General features: G+C 32.0%; 1 protein-coding gene across 1 annotated transcript in view; it reads right to left on the bottom strand.

Moving 5' to 3' along the window:
- The window catches only part of ELP4 (elongator acetyltransferase complex subunit 4), a 242556-nt gene that overhangs the window by 130975 nt on the left and 92563 nt on the right, over positions 1 to 19018 (bottom strand). Inside the window, exon 7 of the mRNA XM_041722909.1 lies at positions 17239 to 17427. Coding sequence (XP_041578843.1) covers positions 17239 to 17427 — 189 coding nt within the window. The remainder of the gene's footprint in view (positions 1 to 17238; positions 17428 to 19018) is intronic.

A 19018-nucleotide genomic window follows, 5' to 3' on the forward strand; every position in this document is an offset into this window, starting at 1 on the left:
CCCTAGAGCTGTCACTTACTTCTGTAGATTAAATTTTTATTTTATGAAAAAATATTTTATAGTGGGAAAAATAATTCTGTTCATAATTAATTTTGAGTTTAAGAATACAGTTTTATCAAATAAAGTTATGCTAGTAAATATTTGTAATCATAATATCTTAATGAAGGTATTAGATTAAATCTTTCCAGATTTAATACCAAACTTCTATTCAAGTTCACACAGTTAATTTTAAATCACAGAAGAACTTGTGTAAATTTTAAAAACTGTAGTTATAACACTCTCTTGGTAGCATCATATACTGATATTTACATAGAGAAATCATGAAACAAACATATTTTGATTCCTTTTTCTGATTTTTAAAAACATATCCACAAAGGAGCTAATGGCCAACATTTTTAACCTCAAGGGCAAAATAAATGGCTAAATTGTCAAATTTTACTAGAATTAAGCAATGGGGCCACATATTTTTATGATTTCTATTTGATTGAAAAACTTGGTTTTCTAAGTTTTGGCATGAAAAAAAATTTTTAAGAACACATGGTGTTTTTTCAGAAATATTATTTACATTTACACTGGTCTCAAATAGTACTTGCTTTGCAGAACATTTACTTACATCCGTTTTCTTTTTTTTCAGTTTTCTCTTTCAATAGGTTATAGTATCAAACATTTTTAAAAAATCTTACATATTCTGAAAACTTTTATACATGGAGTAAACAAAATATTGTAATGAAAGGCTGAAGATAATAATGGTATAATATTCAAAATTAATTTTAAGTGTTTCTCATAAATGATGGTTTCATATTAGATAAATTATTCATATGGACATTTGTATTTTTTGTTTAAAAATGTTTAACGGGTAATTTCTTAAATCAGAAATTTGTTGATTATTACTTTATACTTGAAACCTTTAAAATGTAATTCACAGATGTCCAAAAGCTCATAGCTTGCCTGGAAAAACAATTGCTAATATCCAAATATCAAACAGAGCATCCAGCTGATGTTTGGGATGCAGTGGTAGGTTAAAGATACTAAAGTTTAAAATCAGCTTAGAATAATCCCATATTGAGTATAAAATGATAGCCTGTCATCAGGAACAGGCTGACAGAGCCAGGTCCAGATGGGAGACTGGCTGGGAAAAGAGCTGAGGCAGGTGGGAAAATGATGGGAACCTGACGGCAGACAGGACTACTCCCTCTGCTGGCAAGGTTCTCATCTGCTTGAATTTTTAACTAATGACTAGCTTTTCTTTAATTATTTAAGATAACACCAATAAATTATGTAAGGTGTTCCTTTTTTAGTTGGCTGTTCTGCATTTGCACATTTTCAAATTCATGGTATCCTATTTTTCACCAGATTAATTTCTCAGAGATATAAGGATCCAATGTTTCACCAGGAGGTCCAATTATTTATCTTGTAATTTAATTGCATCCTAAGCATAAGCAAATGTAGCATTGCTTTTATAATATAAGGCCTTTAAAAATTAAGAATGCCTTTGATTTATATTTACTGATATATGTGTCTTCTTGAAGAAGAACATTTCTACGGACTTCACAATCTCTTTCTCAGGCTCTGCATAATGCCCCGTAATGAAATAATATAGAAATGAACCATATAAATCAACTATACAGGGAACAAGGAAACAGCATGTCACAGCAAAACAGCATAGATGTACAGCGCCAAACCTATCTGATAATCTAATGATCTGAGTTTACAGATATTATGTACTAATATGTAAGAAATTAAGAACTAATGTTTACACAAAAAATTGTTAAATTTTACAGAAAAATTATTCAATATTTGATTTTCAATGTAAGTTAATAGCTGCAGCAAAAACATTTAGTAAAAATCTGTTCTAAGATTTTGGCCTACAACCAGAAGCTCCCAGAACAGGAGGGATCAGCTTTTTCACCCACTGTTCTCATCTGAATCCTGGCTTAAAAGCTATTCCAGCTCCCAGCTTTCCAGAAGGCTCCATCCCAGGAATCCCTGCCTGCCATTTGGTTTGCTGATTTTAATCTCTCAGGACTTTCTTACAGTGGCTCTACTATGCTGAACTGGCACTTGCTTCTAGAAGTGAGTTATTATTAAACCTGTAGGTCAATTGTGGCACTAACAACTCTTTGGAAGCTTTCAGCCACAGTGTACAATTTGCTAGTCTAATTAAATATTAATTCTAAGTGTTACATTTTGTGGCTAAGAGCTTTTATTTTCCATCATCAGCCTGGAAGAGAAAAGAGGTTACAAGGCTAATTTAATCTCTCCCCTTGTCCTCCCCAACATTAAAGATTAACTACATAGGGTGCGAAAACATTATTAAAGAAGCAGAAACTCTTTATATAATAATAATAATGTAATTAATAGCAAAGGGCTAAAACATAATGTTAGGATATAATATTTGACCTAGTACTTAAAGAGCTTTAAATTATAATTTAGTTACAAGCATATTTTGTTTCAATGTTAAGAAATAAGTATCCTTTTTGAAAAGAGTAATCTTTCTTTAAGGGAAAGTATGCATCCAGGTGTATACATAGGAATAATTCAAAACTTAAATTTTCTCACAGGTATTTTTCAGATAGCTTGTAACACCAAAGATTAAAAGCTTAGTAATTTTACTTGTAAAATAAATATACAATTAAATAAAGTTGTATTTATTTTCTGTACATAAGAAGTGATGAAGTCAAAGATAGTTTATAATAAAAATAATAGACGTTAAAGATCCATTTCCCTTTTTTCTTCTACCATATTCGAGTGGACTGAACACTGAGGTCTCTCTCTGCTTCTGTTCCCAGAACAGTTGTGTCCATGCCTGGACACTGGGCATTATAAAGACTGTAGTCCAACAGCCAAAGATTCCATATGCCCAAACAGATGACTCAATCTCCATACTGAGATGAGACGTTTCACTATTTCTATCACTGATATATTTGAAAAATTTGGCTCTAAATAGTACTTTAACAACCACCACCACTACAAGGAAGTACAGTATGTATCACCATATGAAGTATAACATCACAAAGTTATTTTAGAACAAAAAAGGTTTTAAATTAAAATTACTTTTCTTTTTATGGCTTGCTGAATATGCTTTGGTAAGATTAAGTATAATGAAAGGTTTCTAAATGGTAATTTTTTCCTTTAAAGATGAGCATTTATCTTATTGACCACTTAAAGCATCTTATTCTTATTTAATACACATATTTATACTAAGATAAAATGGTATATATTCTGCAACTAACAGAAACTTACAGATAATTTGGAGTTTATTTGTGCAAAAAGTTTCAAATATCCTTGGCCAAGAAAGTAAATTAAATACATATGTGCAATGCATACAGTCTAAGATTTGATTTAAAAAATTAATCAGATATTAATATGTAATATAAAACAGAAGAAAATAAAAACTGGAGCTATAAGAATGTATAGATTCTTATAAGTCACCTACAATAGCAAAGTTGAAATACAAGTTCTATTATTTGTTATTATAAAGAGTAATAGATTCTGTTTACAATGCACCAGACTCATATGAATTTACTAAATTTTCAAAGACTAGAATTTGACACATATGGTGCAAAATTAAAATAGGTTTAATACAATTCAGTTGACTTCTTAAAATTGCTTTTTTTTAAATTTTTAAAAATGTTAATTTCTTACAATCTGCCTCATAGTAGTTGAGAAGATCTAGAAAAGTAAAAACTAGATTCTCAGTTGAGAATATCTTGTTAAGGAGCTCATGAAAAATTGACAGCCAGAATATCTGATTTTATCTTTTAGTAACTGATAATTATGGTCAAGAGATTAAATCTAATCTCTAATTTTCATCCTTAAATATTCTCCTCAATAAAGTACATTTAAAGAGACCACCTAAAATAGATTAAGTTATGTGACACTAGGTGATGTTATGCTTTCCTATAATGATGGTCTTATCTACAACTACATTAAAAATATTTTCTAAAATTTTATAGTTGTAGACTCACAAAAGTCTGTCATTTCTTCACCATTCATTTATTTTAGTTCTTGTTTTAAGAATAAAAGATTTCACACTGAGAGAAATTCACAAGGCCACTGGAGTCCACATTTCATAATCCCATCCATATTAGTAGTTGGTTCTAAGCAGTCCATTACTTGACTTAGAGTTTATCTGCTAAATACTCAGCATGAACACAAAAATTCATGGATGCGAAAAGACTTGTTCTGAATTTCACTACTTTGAAACATTCATTCATTCTAGTGGGTTCAAAGCTTTACCACACTAATGTAAAATATTAATTATTTTAAATATTAATTGTAAAATATTAACGAAAACATATCAATTAAAATAACACTAAATGAAGCCTTCTTGAATTTTCAAGAGACATTATAACAAGACATTTTCTTCCTGCTTTCCTTCAGAAAATGAATTTTCCTTTGGTATATACACCAACATACTGGTGATAGTTTTCTTCAAAGAGATAGATTGGAAAAAGTCCATAGGTCAAATTGTTAAGGCCATTAGCTGACCAAATGACGGTGATGACCAGTTAAAATATGTAGTAGGCCACTTTCAAATCTGAAATCTGTTCTGAATAGAAGAAAGTTTAAATAGTTTATAAACCAATGTTCTGTAAGCAGATACATTAAATGCTGGTAATATTTAGAAGTATTCTAGAATGAGAAAATGTTATTTAGTATTTTATCATGAATAAAGTCAAAGAAGTTTTCATCTCTGCATTACTGTAGTTGAGAAATTTATTAGGTTGTTTATATTTAAAAATTCTGTTAAAAAGTAGATTATGAGTGTTTGAATAAATTAGCAATAATAAAAAGTAAATTTTCATCCTGAAAGGAAAGCTCTGAGAGAGGCATAGAAAAATACCACCCTCCCCTCAATTTTAATTACAGTTCTAAGTTCCTCGATATTTATTTCCTAATAGTTTCACGTAAAAGTGCTTTTGATCAATAAAAACAAATCAAGAACAACTTATCATAGATTGTGTAAATTAAATGGATTAGGTAAGATAAATTTATCTTCCTTTTACCTTACCAATGAAATCATAATAAGGCATAAAACTAAATTTTTTTGGCATAAAACTTAATTTTTATTTCCAAAAAGAATAAATTTTATCAGTTATAATTTTCTTCAAGCACACAACTATCACTGGAAATTGAAAATAAAATTAATTTAAAAGGCACAAAATGTTATATAATTTCGAGGTGGATGACAAATTCCACTAATAGTAAGCCAGTTTCCATTTTAAGTCCAAAAAAATTATAGTTTCATATCTTGCTAGACATGGAAAATCAAACAGTATCCTATTATGACTGGATCAAGGGTATTACTTTGCAAAAAATCTCATTAAAAAGTTTTGAACATAAAAAAAAAAAAAAAAAAAAAAAAGTTTTGAACAGTGCACAAACTGTAAATGGCAAAAAAGCAGTAGCATTCAATGCATCTGAAATAGAACAACTTTTAATATAGAAATTTATACTTAAGTTTTAAAAAGTTGATGTAATATTCTCATACTTAAATAATATACAGTAAGAGTTTCAAGGTAGAGTTTTAGTTATTTTTCTTAGATGCAACCTTCCCTCTTTTTTTTTTTTCACTCCACGACAACCTTCATTCGACAACAGTTTTGAACGGTTGAGTTGTGAGAACGTGAGCAGCTGCTGTTATTATAACTAAAGGTCTGTCTACGGCTTGAGTCTGAGAGACCACATGTTCGGCTGTCCTCTCATCTTGCCATCCTCACCAATTAACTATTAACATGGAGGGCTGTACACATGCTCTTGGGGGCTCTTTAACAGGCTTCTTGGCGAGTGGAACAACTACACAGCAGGGATCTGGGAACTGGGTAATGCTGGAATATAGGGGAGCTGCCCGTAGTTCTGCTCTTTCTAAGGACACTCTACTCCATAGTTTAGCATGTAACAAAGTCTGTATTTAAGTTGGCCATTTTCACATACATTTTTAATATGATGTCTTTGAGCAGATGCTAAAACTATTTTCTAGAAAAAGACGTATAAATATAAGTAATATTACAACCTCACTGGAAAAATTAAGACTATATATTTTTTAAGACACCCATAATACATTTGATGAATAATTTTAGTGTTTTCTTAACAGATATTTAGGATTTATTTTTCTATATTTGTTTCAAAGTGTGCTTTCTCTTTTTTCCTGTGCTGTTACGGAAATAAGTTTTAACCAAAAGAAAATTTAAAAAATGCCAAGTTCAAAGTTGTAAGGCTGAACACAAAATATTTCAAATGCAAATTTAAAAATAATTTTTTCATTCTACTTGCGAAAGTCTTATTATAACAATAAATTCAAGTCAGCTTTGAATCTATGTCATTATTTTCCCTGTTTTAACTTTTCCTCCTCTTTGCAATTTCCTTAACTATGTGTTCCTTCCCTACAATGAAATTAAACATGGGAAGCATGCCAAAAGTATAATAAAGGGTAACTAATCATTACTGTACAAGTCTGACAGAATGCTAATAACTAAAGTAAGAACACTGATTGGCTGTTTTACCAATTTAAGAGATATAGATATTTTATATACTTTTAATTTAGTGATATTTTATACAACATATTTAAATAAAGGTATCACAATTCTATTACCTATATATGTTTAATTATATGACATTTCCAAGGATATGAAACTATATACCTATTTCCTGCAGAAACCACTATACTATCAAATTCCAAGCTCAAGCATGCAAATACCTAATATACTAATTTTATGCTCCATCCATACTATCTTCTACATTGCTGAAGAAGCTCCACAAGGATGGAAACTTGTTTGTCTTATTCACTATTATATTCCCATGAGTGCCAATGCCTGCAATAAATATGTTAAGTGAATGAGTAAGTTAAATTACCCTTAGACATTCAATCACCATTTAAATCCTGACTTAAGAGTCTATAGGAATGGCACTAGTCATAGTGCAGAGGAAGATGATGTATGATATTAAAAAGAGTCATGGCACAACATGGTGATGTTATGATTTAGACAGCCATCTGACTTCATGCATGCTTCTTGGTCTGTCTCAGGCCTAACCTGTGAGAACATTCTGTCAGAGTCTTTCATGTAAAGAGGAAGAAAGCTGAGGATTTCTACTGCTTTGATGGACTTGTACACCTTATTTTATTTAATATTTTATTTATTTATTTCAGAGAGAGAGAGAGAGAGAGAGAGAGAGAGAGAGAGAATGAGCAGAGGGGAGGGGTAGAGGGAGAGGAAGAAGCAGACTCTCAGCTGAGCAGGAAACCCGATATGGGGCTTGATTCCAGGACCCTGGGATCATGACCTGAGCCGAAGGCAGACAATTAACCACTGAGCCCCTGAGGTACTTTTGTACATCTAATTTTTTTTGTCGCCTGATCTCTATTCAAATTTTCAATTTTGGAAGTCTTTTTAAGTAATAACAATGAAGGTAATGATTGCTGACATATACTGAGTGCCTGCTATGTGTCAGTACTGCGTCAGCACGTTATCTCTAAACCTCTGAATTAGGTATTCTTCACCCCATTTTTACAGAGGAAGAAGCTGAGGCTGACAAAGCTCAGACTTGATTAAAACCCTATATGACTAATTGGGTCTATCTGTCTCCAAAAGCCAAGGCTCTTCCCGTTGCTGAATGCTACCTTATGCACAGTCTTTCTCTTAATTTTGACCTTATTTAAGTACTTCCAGTAAGTAAGCTGCATAGAACGGTGGTTAAGAGTAAGGTAATTAGAGGGTGCTGTGCTGGTCTAAATCTTGAGCTTCACCGTATGTGTGACTTTGGGAAAGTCACTTCAGTTTTTTTTGGTCCCTTGTTTCCTAATCTATAAAATGGAGACAGTAATAGCACCAACAATATGGGCTTACTTTGAGGATAAAATGAGTTAATATTTGAAAAGAGTTGAGGATTGCCAACTGGCTCAGAGAAATAAATCACACTATAAGATATACTAAATAAACTAATAGTCCCCTGGTTCTGTGTATTTATATGTCTTTGATTAGCTTTGAAAGCATACTGCTTCCAGTTCTTATTCCCTTTCCTTGACTGCGATTCCTTGCCAGTCTTTAAGAGTTATATCCCCTATTTACATCATGATTGGTTTAAGCAAATTGTTACGTCTTATGTTTTCTCCTAAGTACTTTAATAAAAAAACCAAATATTTGGTGAGATGTCATGCTCAAAGAGCAAAAGAATAATTTGTCATCGTTGTTGTTTTATAGCTCAACTGATATTTAGTGCCAGAAAACTATTTATATGATAGCTAGAAAAATTGCCTAGGGAAGAGACTATGGAAAATGGGAAAATTTTAGATGAGCAGTTTTTTAAAAAAGATATCCTCGGGATGCCTGGGTGGCTCAGTGGCTGAGAATCTGCCTTTGGCTCAGGGTGTGATCCTGGAGTCCCAGGATCGAGTCCCACATTGGGCTCCCTGCATGGAGCTAGCTTCTCCCTCTGCCTATGTCTCTGCCTCTCTCTCTGTCTCTCATGAATAAATAATAAAATCTTAAAAAAAATAAAAATAAAAAAGATATCTTTGGGGAATATGTCTTAATTCTGCTCACATTATTTAACCTTAGACCCATTACCAAAGTCTGACCGTACATTCTTCTCTTTCCATTTCAAAATAGTCTTTTTACTGGTACCTTAATAAACATAAATTTAAACTAATCTCTTTCAGTTTTATGAAGTTTTAAATATATCTATAATACCAAAATGTAAATATTTCATAATGTTCAGATATCCAGTCACCTTATCATCTCAATCATTATTTAATTGGTGATATCCAGTCCACCTTATCATCTCAATCATTATTTAATTGGTGATATAGATAGGATGATGTAAGGTCATCTGATAGTATGACTGCTGTTTCCTTACAGAGGATAACTTGAAAAAATTTCTTTTCCTTTTTCACGCATTGATCCCTTTGGGAATAAATAAAAAACATTACATATACAGATGTGTTTATTTCATAATTGTTTTTCTTTGCTTTGCAATTACACATAAGGAAATATGCTTCCACTCTTCTTAGTAGATGTGACTATTAAATCTCATTAACTATGTGACTTTATAAAAACAGAGGTAAGGCTTGTGGGGAATATTCAAGGACATAGTGCTTGTACAGTGCTCGGCCTGTGGTATGTGCCTAAAAGTTATAGTAATTGCAGAGTTGTAGTAGTAGCAAGAGTAGTAGTATTTTCACCAGTATCTAATAAGTCATTTCCAAGTTTACTTACATCATAATCAAGAAGCTCATTAAAGCTAATTGAACTAATATTAAAGTATTAACTTTATCCTGACTTAACATCATTAATGATGCAAACAATACAAGTATGTGTACAATGTCTAAGGTGATTAGAGAAAGGAGTTTCCCTATGATATTCATGTGATTGCAAATGCAAAATAAGTTAGGTTCATGTATAATCTTCAAAGAGCCCTTAAAGGAAAAATAAATTATCCTCTTACAAAATTATAAGTAAATTCTACTGGCCAATTTCTTATTTTTGCCAAACTTTTCAGTTATAAGACTTGAAATATCCCGGTATGCCCTATTGCCCTATATATAATTAAGGTAACTAAATGCCACTTTAATACATTGGCCAAAAAAAAAAAAAAAAAAAAATACATTGGCCATTTGCAGATAAGGTTGGGAAATGTTAGAAAAAAGATGCTAATATCACATAATTTATAGTGAAGATTCAAGAGATTTCAACAATAAGATATTAGAAATAATTTCCTAAGAATCATTATTTCTTTAATTAACCTTTTTAAAAGATTTTATTTATTTATTCATGAGAGACACAGAGAGAGAGAGAGGCAGAGACATAGGCAGAGGGAGAAGCAGGCTCCATGCAAAAAAGCCTGATGTGGGACTTGATCCCGGGAGCCCAGGATCACGTCCTGAGCCAAAGGCAGACGCTCAACTGCTGAGCCACCCAGGCGTCCCCCTTTAATTAACTTTTATCAAACATCTAGAAAAAGCCTAGTTGCTGTGCTAGGAATTTTTATACTTTATTGTCTTTAATGATATATTATTATCAAAAACCTAAGATGACAAAAAAACAAATTATAAATATGTGTCCCTAACTTCCCAGAGACTATAAAGTATTAGATATATAAGATTATATTAAATCACACGTTTGAGGCAGACAATAAGTACCTTGGTAAATAGTAATAATAATAAAAAGAACTAGTGAATGTAAAGTGTGTTAGCATATATTTAGAATGTTAATTAATATGTCAAAAACCATTTGAGAACACGAACTACAGCTGTGTAAAAAATTCAAATTGGAATATAATGATCCACTAGTATAAGATAAAACTATACAACTTTTAGATGAAAACATAGGAAAAAGACCCAAGTGAGGGTAAAGATTTGTAAAAATGGGAGGAATAGAGGAGAGAAACTGCCCTATTAAGACTAAAAACTTCAGCTCTTCAAAAGATACTGTTAACAGAAAAGCCTAAGGTATAGACTGGAAAAAAATTATTGCGAAGATATACTTAAAATATTTAAAGAATTTTACCATTCAATGAGAAGATAAATAACTCAAAACAATGGACAAAAGACATAGCCAAAAGAGGATGGGCAAATAGCCAACTAGTATATGATAAGATGGTCAACATCATTAGTTATCAAAGAAATGCAAATTACCACAATGTCATACATTTCACATACATTATGATGGTTAAAAAATAAAAGACTGAAAATAAAAAGGTTTGGAGGGATGGGATTCCTAGAGAGATGAAAATACATTATCTGTATAAAGACTCACACATTAATGTCCATTGCAGTTTTACTCATAATAGCCCATCAGTAGGAAGAAGATAAAGTATGCTATATTTTTACATTCAAAAACTAGCAATAAAAGTAAACTGTGACACATATAACACAGTTATATGTAGATGGTGCTGATATTAACCAATTCGATTGTCTGATATTGTATAATGAAATGTGTAAATATTTGGAAGATCTGTATAACTTGGTGAACCAATGCCCTCCAAATGACCAAGGAATGAAATGTTGATATCTTAAATGGGTAAAAGACCCATTCGAAGTGCAAGATAAAATCAATGCTTTTTAGTATAATGTAATATGAAAAAGTTTACTGATACAGTTTTTGATTCTACATTGTAATTAATGTTTATAAAACTATTACTTTTTGAGTTTCAGTGTATATTGAAGAAGAATCTAAGTTATCTGAAAAAGCTATTAAAACTGTCCTCTCTGGGCACCTGGGTGGCTCAGTCCGTTATATGTCTGTCTTCTCAGGTCATGATCCCAGGGTCCTGGAATCGAGGTCTGTTTCGGGCTCACTGCCCCCCTACTTGCCACTCTGCCTGCTTGTGCTCTAACAAATAATATCTTTTAAAAAAAAAGGGCCAACAAAAGACAGTTCTCCCTTTTCCAGAAATGTTACCTGTGTGAAGTCAGATATTCTTTTCTTTTTTCAACCAAAACAATATATCACAGTGGGTTGACTAAGGAAGCCAATATTAGAACCTGCTATTTTCTATTAAGGAAAAATGTAAAAACATTACTCTTCTTGCTATTTTTTTTTTGTTTTGGAAAATCATTATTTTTTACATAAAAAATTTTATTTTTTTAATAAACTCATGTAATGAGTTTATTATTATTTTAACTGAATTCATAAATATTTAAAAATTTCTGTTTCAGCTTCTAATATGGTAAATATCAATACATACAAGCCAAATGAATAAAAGTGTTGAGATCTTCCATAGTTTTTAAGAGTGTAAAGAGGTTCTGAGACTAAAAAAAAAGTTTGAGAACTACTGGACTAAAGTTCTGATCTGGTATCCTCATAACTCTATCAGATTTACTAACTATTTTGTAACTTATCTTTTTTTTTTTTATCAGCAGCTTTAATGATAAAGTTCACATACCATACAATTCACTCATTTAAAGTATACAATCAGTGCTTTTTTAGTATTCACAGATATGTGCAACCATCATTCAAGGCAATTTTATAACATTTTCTCCACCTTAAAAAAAACCAAACCTTAAATCTTTTTACAAATCACCCCTCCACATACTTAAGGTCTCCTTGTCTCCCTACACTCCAAGTCCTAGGTAACACTATTTATTTTCTGACTCTATATAATTTACTTATTCAGGACCTTCATATTAATGAAATCATATAGTATATATTTTTGTGTGATGACTTCTTTTACTTGTCATAATCTTTTTAAGGTTCATCCATCTAACAACAAGTATTAGTACTTTATTCCTTTAGACCCAAATGTTATTTCATTGTATAGATATACCACATTTGCTTATCTAGGTATCAGTTATTAGAAATTTAGTCTGTTTCTATCTTTTGGCTCTTAGGAATAATGGTGCTCTAAACATTCATGCACAAGTTTCTATTTGGACATATGGTCTCATTTTTCTTGATATATACTAATGATTGGAATTGCTGGGTCATATGGTAACTCTACGTTGAATCAATGAAAAGTGCAGACTATTTCCAAAGCACCCATACCCTTTAACATTCCCACCAGCAGGGTACAATGGTTCCAATTTCTTCATCTTGCCAACACTTACAGCTACCTGAGGCTCTATTTTACCCATCCTAGAGTGTGAAGTGGTATCTCATAGTAATTGTGATTAGCATTTTCGATGATTATGTTGAGCACCTTTCATGTGCTAATTGGCCATTTTTCTGTCTTCCTTGGAAAAATGTATATTCAAATTTCTTTCCCTCCCCCTTTTTTTACTGAGTTGTCTTTTTTGTTTTTAAGATTTTATTTATTTATTCATGAGAGACACACACACAGAGAGAGAGAGAGAGAGAGAGGCAGAGACACAGGGAGGGAGGGAGAAGCAGGCTCCCTGCTTGAAGCCTGATGCGGGACTGGATCTTGGATCCCAGGATCATGTCCTGGGGCAAAAGCAGGCGACCAACCACTAAGCCACCCTTGAGTTGTCTTTTTATTATTTAGTTGAAAGCATTCTTTGTGTGTTATAGATACAAATCTCTAATCAGATATATGACTTGTAAATATTTTCACCTATCTGTAGGTGGGCTATCTGTAACGATTTCTTGATGGTATCCTTTGAACATAAAAGTTTTTCATTTTGAGGTGCTTGGCTGGCTCATTTGGTAGAGTATGGGACTCATCATCTCAGGGTCATGAGTTCAAGTCCCACAGTAAGTATGGAACGTACTTTAAAGAAAAAAAGTTTCTAAGTTTGATGGGATCTCACTTGTCTATTTTTTTTTCATCGTTTGTGCTTTTGGTGCCATATCTAAGAATCCTTTGCCAAATCTAAAGTTATGAAGTTTTTCCCTAAGTTTTAGGGAAGTTCTTTTTCTTTTTTCTTAGAGTTTTTCTTAGAGTTCTATATTTTGTAGCTCTAACATTTTAGGTCTTTGATCCATTTGTTAATTTTTGTACATGCTGTGGGGTTACAGATCAACTACATTCCTTGGCATATGCCTATCTAATTGTCCCATTCCATTTGTTGAAAAAGATGATTCTTTTCTTACTGAATAGTTTTGGCACCCTTGTTGAAATCAGTTGACCATACAAATACGGATTTGTTTCTGGACTCTTAATTCCATTCCATTGATTTATATGACTATTCTTATGATAGTACTGTACTATCTTTAACCATTATTTGATAATAACTTTTGCAATTGAGAAATATGAGACCTACTTTATTCCTTTTTAGGATGATTTTGGCTATTCTAAGTCCTCTGAAATTCCATAGCTGTTTTAGAATCAGCCTACAGATTTCTACAAAAATGTCAGCTGGAATTCTGATAGGGAATGTGTTAGATCTGTAGATCAGTTTGGAGACTGATCATATTAATTCTGAACCTTCTGACCCATGAATGTGGGAAGTTTTTCCATTCATTTAGGTATTGAAAATTTCTTTCAACAATGTTTTGTAAAAAAAAAAAAAAAAAAAACAATGTTTTGTAATTTTCAGAGTGTAAGTTTTACATTTTCCTTGTTAAAATTATTCCTAAGTATTTTATTCTTATTGGTGCTATTATGAATGCAACTGTTTCCTTAACTTCATTTTCAGATCGTAACACAAGATTTTTTTTTTAAAGATTTTATTTATTTATTCATGAGAGACACAGAAAGAGTCAGAGGCAGAGACACAGGCAGAGGGAGAAGCAGGCTCCATGTTGGGAGCCCTACGTGGGACTCGATCCCAGGTCTCCAGGATCAGGCCCTGGGCTGAAAGCAGCGCTAAACCGCTGAGCCACCCGAGCTGCCCGTAACACAAGTTTTTAATGTTTACCTTCCCACTAGAGAACTAGAGAGTAGTACTGGTAGGAATCAGTATCTCTCATTCATCTTAAAATTTCCACTGATATGTGAAGTGGACTACAGCACTACCAGTCACCCAAAAACAGTGTAGAAGAAATGAATGAATGAATAAAACAATAAAAAACAGCTTCAATAACTAAATTTATAAGAAATATAGATTTTTCTCCCCAATTTGTTAAAAGGGAAATATTTGGATTTAAGAAATATTGATATGAGAGGTGCCTGGCTGGCTCAATTTGGACAGCATGCAACTTGTGATATCAATTAAGGGTTGTGAGTTTGAGCCCCATACTGGGGATAGTGTTTACTTGAGAAAAACAAAAAAGAAATCTTGATGTGAAAAGTCAAAAATTTTTTTCTGATTAAGATCTAATTTTTATTTTGCTAAATGTTGGTAATTATTAAAGAGCAATGTTAACTTGAACAGCAGGAAGTTGCTATGGTAACCCTCAGAAAGCTCAAAAGCACAAGTCACTGACAATGTATGCTGTCAATTACACTCCTCTTCCACTTGTGCAGAAGGAAATATAGTGCTACAGCAGACTACCTTAAAATTTTTAGTCACTTAAAACAGTGACTTTTTCTTAAAGGAAAATATGAACCTTTTCCTGTGCATTGAAGGAAAGCTCAAGGATTCATGTTTCACAAACTTCAAAGCCCTCAAAGTCTCAGCTTTAACCTTTTTACAATATATTTAAATACAGTACCTTAAAATGTCATTTCTTGATCTCCTTGGCAATCTCCAAATTTCATTTATATCTCATTATTTCTATGAATGCATTTAAATGTAGAGTTTGCACAGACCCCCCCTAGATCAGATGAGCCCCATGTCATTTCTAGATCTAATATAAAAGACATGAGATTTACCAGCTTTGAATGAGTTTCAGAATAAAACTCTGTTATATATTCTAATATGCGGTTCTGGAATCCAATTCTCTGGGTTCAAATCATGGTTTCTCAAGTACTGAACAATGATCTAGTTTCTTAATTTTTTCTGTATGTCAGTTTTCCTATGTATAAAATGGAGATCATAACATAGTTACATAAAATTTTATAAGAACTGTTAGATCCTGACTTTAAGTGTTTTATATTTGTTAGTAGCTATCATTATTGTTATTATTATGATTTCCTAGAGAAATAAAGGAAAACAAAATTCAAAATTGTTATGTAATAAATGTCATTTCAAATCATTGTTGTTTTAGTATATACATTTGGAAAAGATGGTTTCAGTGATTTAGTTTATTTTGCCTTTCACATTCCATTCACTGCAGCTGATTTTTCATTATATTATTTTTAGTATTGAGTTTGTTACAGAAATATATATAATACTGTGGAAAAATATATGATAATAAAACACAGCTTCAGTAATTAAATTGATAAGAAATGCAGATTTTTTTTCTCCCCAATTTGTTGAAAGGGAAATATTGGGATTTAAGAAATATGATATGAGAGGTGCCTGGCTTACTCAATTTGGACAGCATGCAACTCATGATGTCATTTCAGGATTGTGAGTTTCTCTATTACCTATACAATAATAATGATGGAAAACTGTCCCAAACTTGGCTCTTGAATATTTAAAAAAAAAAAAAACTGGGAAGGGCACCTAGGTGGCACAGTTGGTTGAGCATTCGACTCGATTTTGGCTTGGATCATGGTCTTAGGGTTATGAGGTTGAGCCCCGTGTTGGGCTCTGAGCTGAGCATGGAGCCTGCGTAGGATTCTCTCTCCCTCTTCCTTTCTCGTCCATGTCCCTCCTCCACACTCTCTCTCTCTCTTAAGGGAAAAAAATGAAATAAAAAAAGATAAAATAATTTTTTAAAATAGTTTTATTTATTTAAGTAATCTCTACACACCAGGTGTAGAGACTAATGACCCTGAATCAAGAGTTGCATGCTCTTCCTTCCGATTGAGCCAGCCAGGCACCCCAGCCTCTTTATTACTCTTAAGAAAAGGAATTTTTGAGCTGTTAAGGAAAATCTTGTAAAGATCCCTCTTTTTATATCTGGGAGGACTGAGCTCCTTTCCTGAGATTCTAGCTTCAGAAGGTTTATACACAGAAACAAGGGAAGAACGGGACTTGTCCTGTCCAGATCAGTATTTTTTTTTTTATATTTTCCTTCAAAATTTTGAACATGGAAAAAGATATATAACATAAAATTTATCATTTTAACCATTTTTAAGTATACAGTTCAGTGATATTAAATACATTCATAATGTGCTATCATCACCACTAACAATTTCCAGATCTGCCTTCATTTTGTAGAACTAAAACTCTGTATCTATTAAGAAATAAATTGCCATTTCCTTGTCCCCCTAGACAAGGAAACACCATGCTATTGCTGGTCTCCATGATTTTTTACTCCTTTAAGTACCCCATGTAAATGGAGTCACTGTATTTGTCTTTTTGTGATTGACTTATTTCTTTTAGGATAATGTCCTCAAGATTTATCAGTGTTGATGCATATATCAGAATTTCCTTCCTTTTCAAGGTTGAATAATACTCCACTGTAATTTAGGCTACATCTTGCTTATCAATTTGTCTGATAATTGATACCTAGATTCCTTCCACATTTTTGCTATTATAAATAATGTTGCTATAAAAATAGGTATACAAATATTCCTTCAAGATCTATGTCCAGATCAGCTCTATGATTAGTGAAAAGAAATCAGTAAAAATCAACCTCATGACACAATACTATATGTTTACAAGAAATCAAAGAAAAAATAATAACATTATTAAAAATGGACTTACGACATACTCACTGTATATTAAAACCATAAATACACAACAATTTAACAATCTAAAGTAAAAGACATTTTCCTCCCTAGCATTTCTGAAATCTGTTTTACTTAAGTGGCTTACGAAAATAATTTATTAGACTCAGACTCACAAAGCATTTATGTATTGCTCTTCATTATGTTGCACTTGTTAGGGGAAAGAAAGGTTCTTACTTGGATAAGATGTGTTGGCATTGTTATGATACAGGCTGAAAGAGAGGTTCGTAGAAGACCACGGAGAACATACAGGAACTTTGTAAGGCTGTGGCTGTTGTCACAGTTTTCTGTACAGCAAATGTCATCTCCCCATAAAGGTGAACCAAGATTCTGGATTCCTATTCTTAAAATGTTTTTCTGTTTTTTCTAAAGGAAAGTGGGAAGGAGGCAAACATATTAGCTTCGGTTAACCAACAGGATACCTCTTTCACTTCTCTTTGCCAGTTTTTAAATTTATTAAAGATTAGGAAGATAATGTCAGTAGAGGTGGTAAAAACCTTTATCTGTAGTTAGTGTAAGGCAATATAAAGGAAATCATTATTACAAGAGTATTAAAAACAACTGATTTTTTTTTCTTACTTTTGGAAAATCTGAAGAGTATCAAAAGCCTCAAGCTTCTATATTTTAAGAGTGACTACGCTAATAATTATGTTTGGGGCACCTGAAATAATATATAAAAAATCAGTTAGCAATAAAGAACATCTAAACCAGAATGCTACGAGCCATATTCAGTATTACAAGATTCCACAAGTCTTTCAATAAACTATAATTTGCTCAATATTTCTCTTTTAATGCTATTGTGTCCAATGCCTGATACTTTATTTGAAAGAAGTTTAAAATGTGTGTTTTGGTTTTACGCTCTACATATGTCTTTACTTACTCTTCTTGAAGCTATTTTTACAAAATAATTTAAGTTTAATACTTTTCATAAAATTGAACAAGTGGACATTTAGAAGTCAAGTCTACTGAGATTAAGGTCATAATAGTGACTGACATTTCCTGGGAAAAGAACATTTAAACATTTAAAAACCATTTTAAAAACCAAAGAACATTTAAAAACCATTGAATAAAACCTAGGATGATTATAAGTGCTTGCCATAAATGTATTTATAAAAAATTTTACTGTTTGGGTTATTCTAATGGAACAAATGTTTTATAAACGCTTTCTTTAGTAATCTGGCAAAATTTCTGGGCAAAGGAGGAGAAATTAGCAAAACCTGGTATATGGGAATAATTGAAAAATTATTATTACAATTCTAATGGGAAAAGTAAGTTTTTTTCTCTTAAAGCAAAAATTTGGAACATGTGCCATTTCTGAGTGTGATTTCTGATGAAGCCAGATCCTATATCACTTGTTATTGCTATAATAAAACTAATAAAATTTATTTAACTACTACAATTTATTAACCAACCACTGTCTCCTTGATATTACAGATAAAAGTTGAGTTTGTGTATTTTTGAGAACTAATCAACAAAGAAAAGTGGGGAAAATGAATAAAACGCTGAAATGTTAGAAGAGGAAAAACAAAAAGGTACAATAAATAGTAAGATGGGTAAGACAGATATTCACAGCCTGAACTGTGCAACTAAGACGTGGTTCTGGGCAAGACACATACACTACTTAGGCATTTGTTTTCTCATTTTTACAATAAAAAGAATAGAACAGAATATTGTTCTATGAGACCATACAATTCTTCAAATATAAAAAGGGACACAATGGGTTGGATAAAGCTATTAAAATGAGATTACAGAAAAAGGAATTTAGTTTAAGCACATTAAAAAAAACCTTCCTGACTCCAAGGATCTGAAACATACTATTAAGGCAGCCCGTCCAGTTTTCTTTTCTGTTTGTATTAAGTTTATAATAGTCAATCACATTAAGATATATGTTAACAATCCTTGGCAGTTCATAAAAGTTGTTTTCTTCTTTTTTTTTTGCATTACTTGAATGAAATGA

Source organism: Vulpes lagopus, chromosome 11, assembly GCF_018345385.1.
Source record: "Vulpes lagopus strain Blue_001 chromosome 11, ASM1834538v1, whole genome shotgun sequence".
NCBI classification, from domain to species: domain Eukaryota; kingdom Metazoa; phylum Chordata; class Mammalia; order Carnivora; family Canidae; genus Vulpes; species Vulpes lagopus.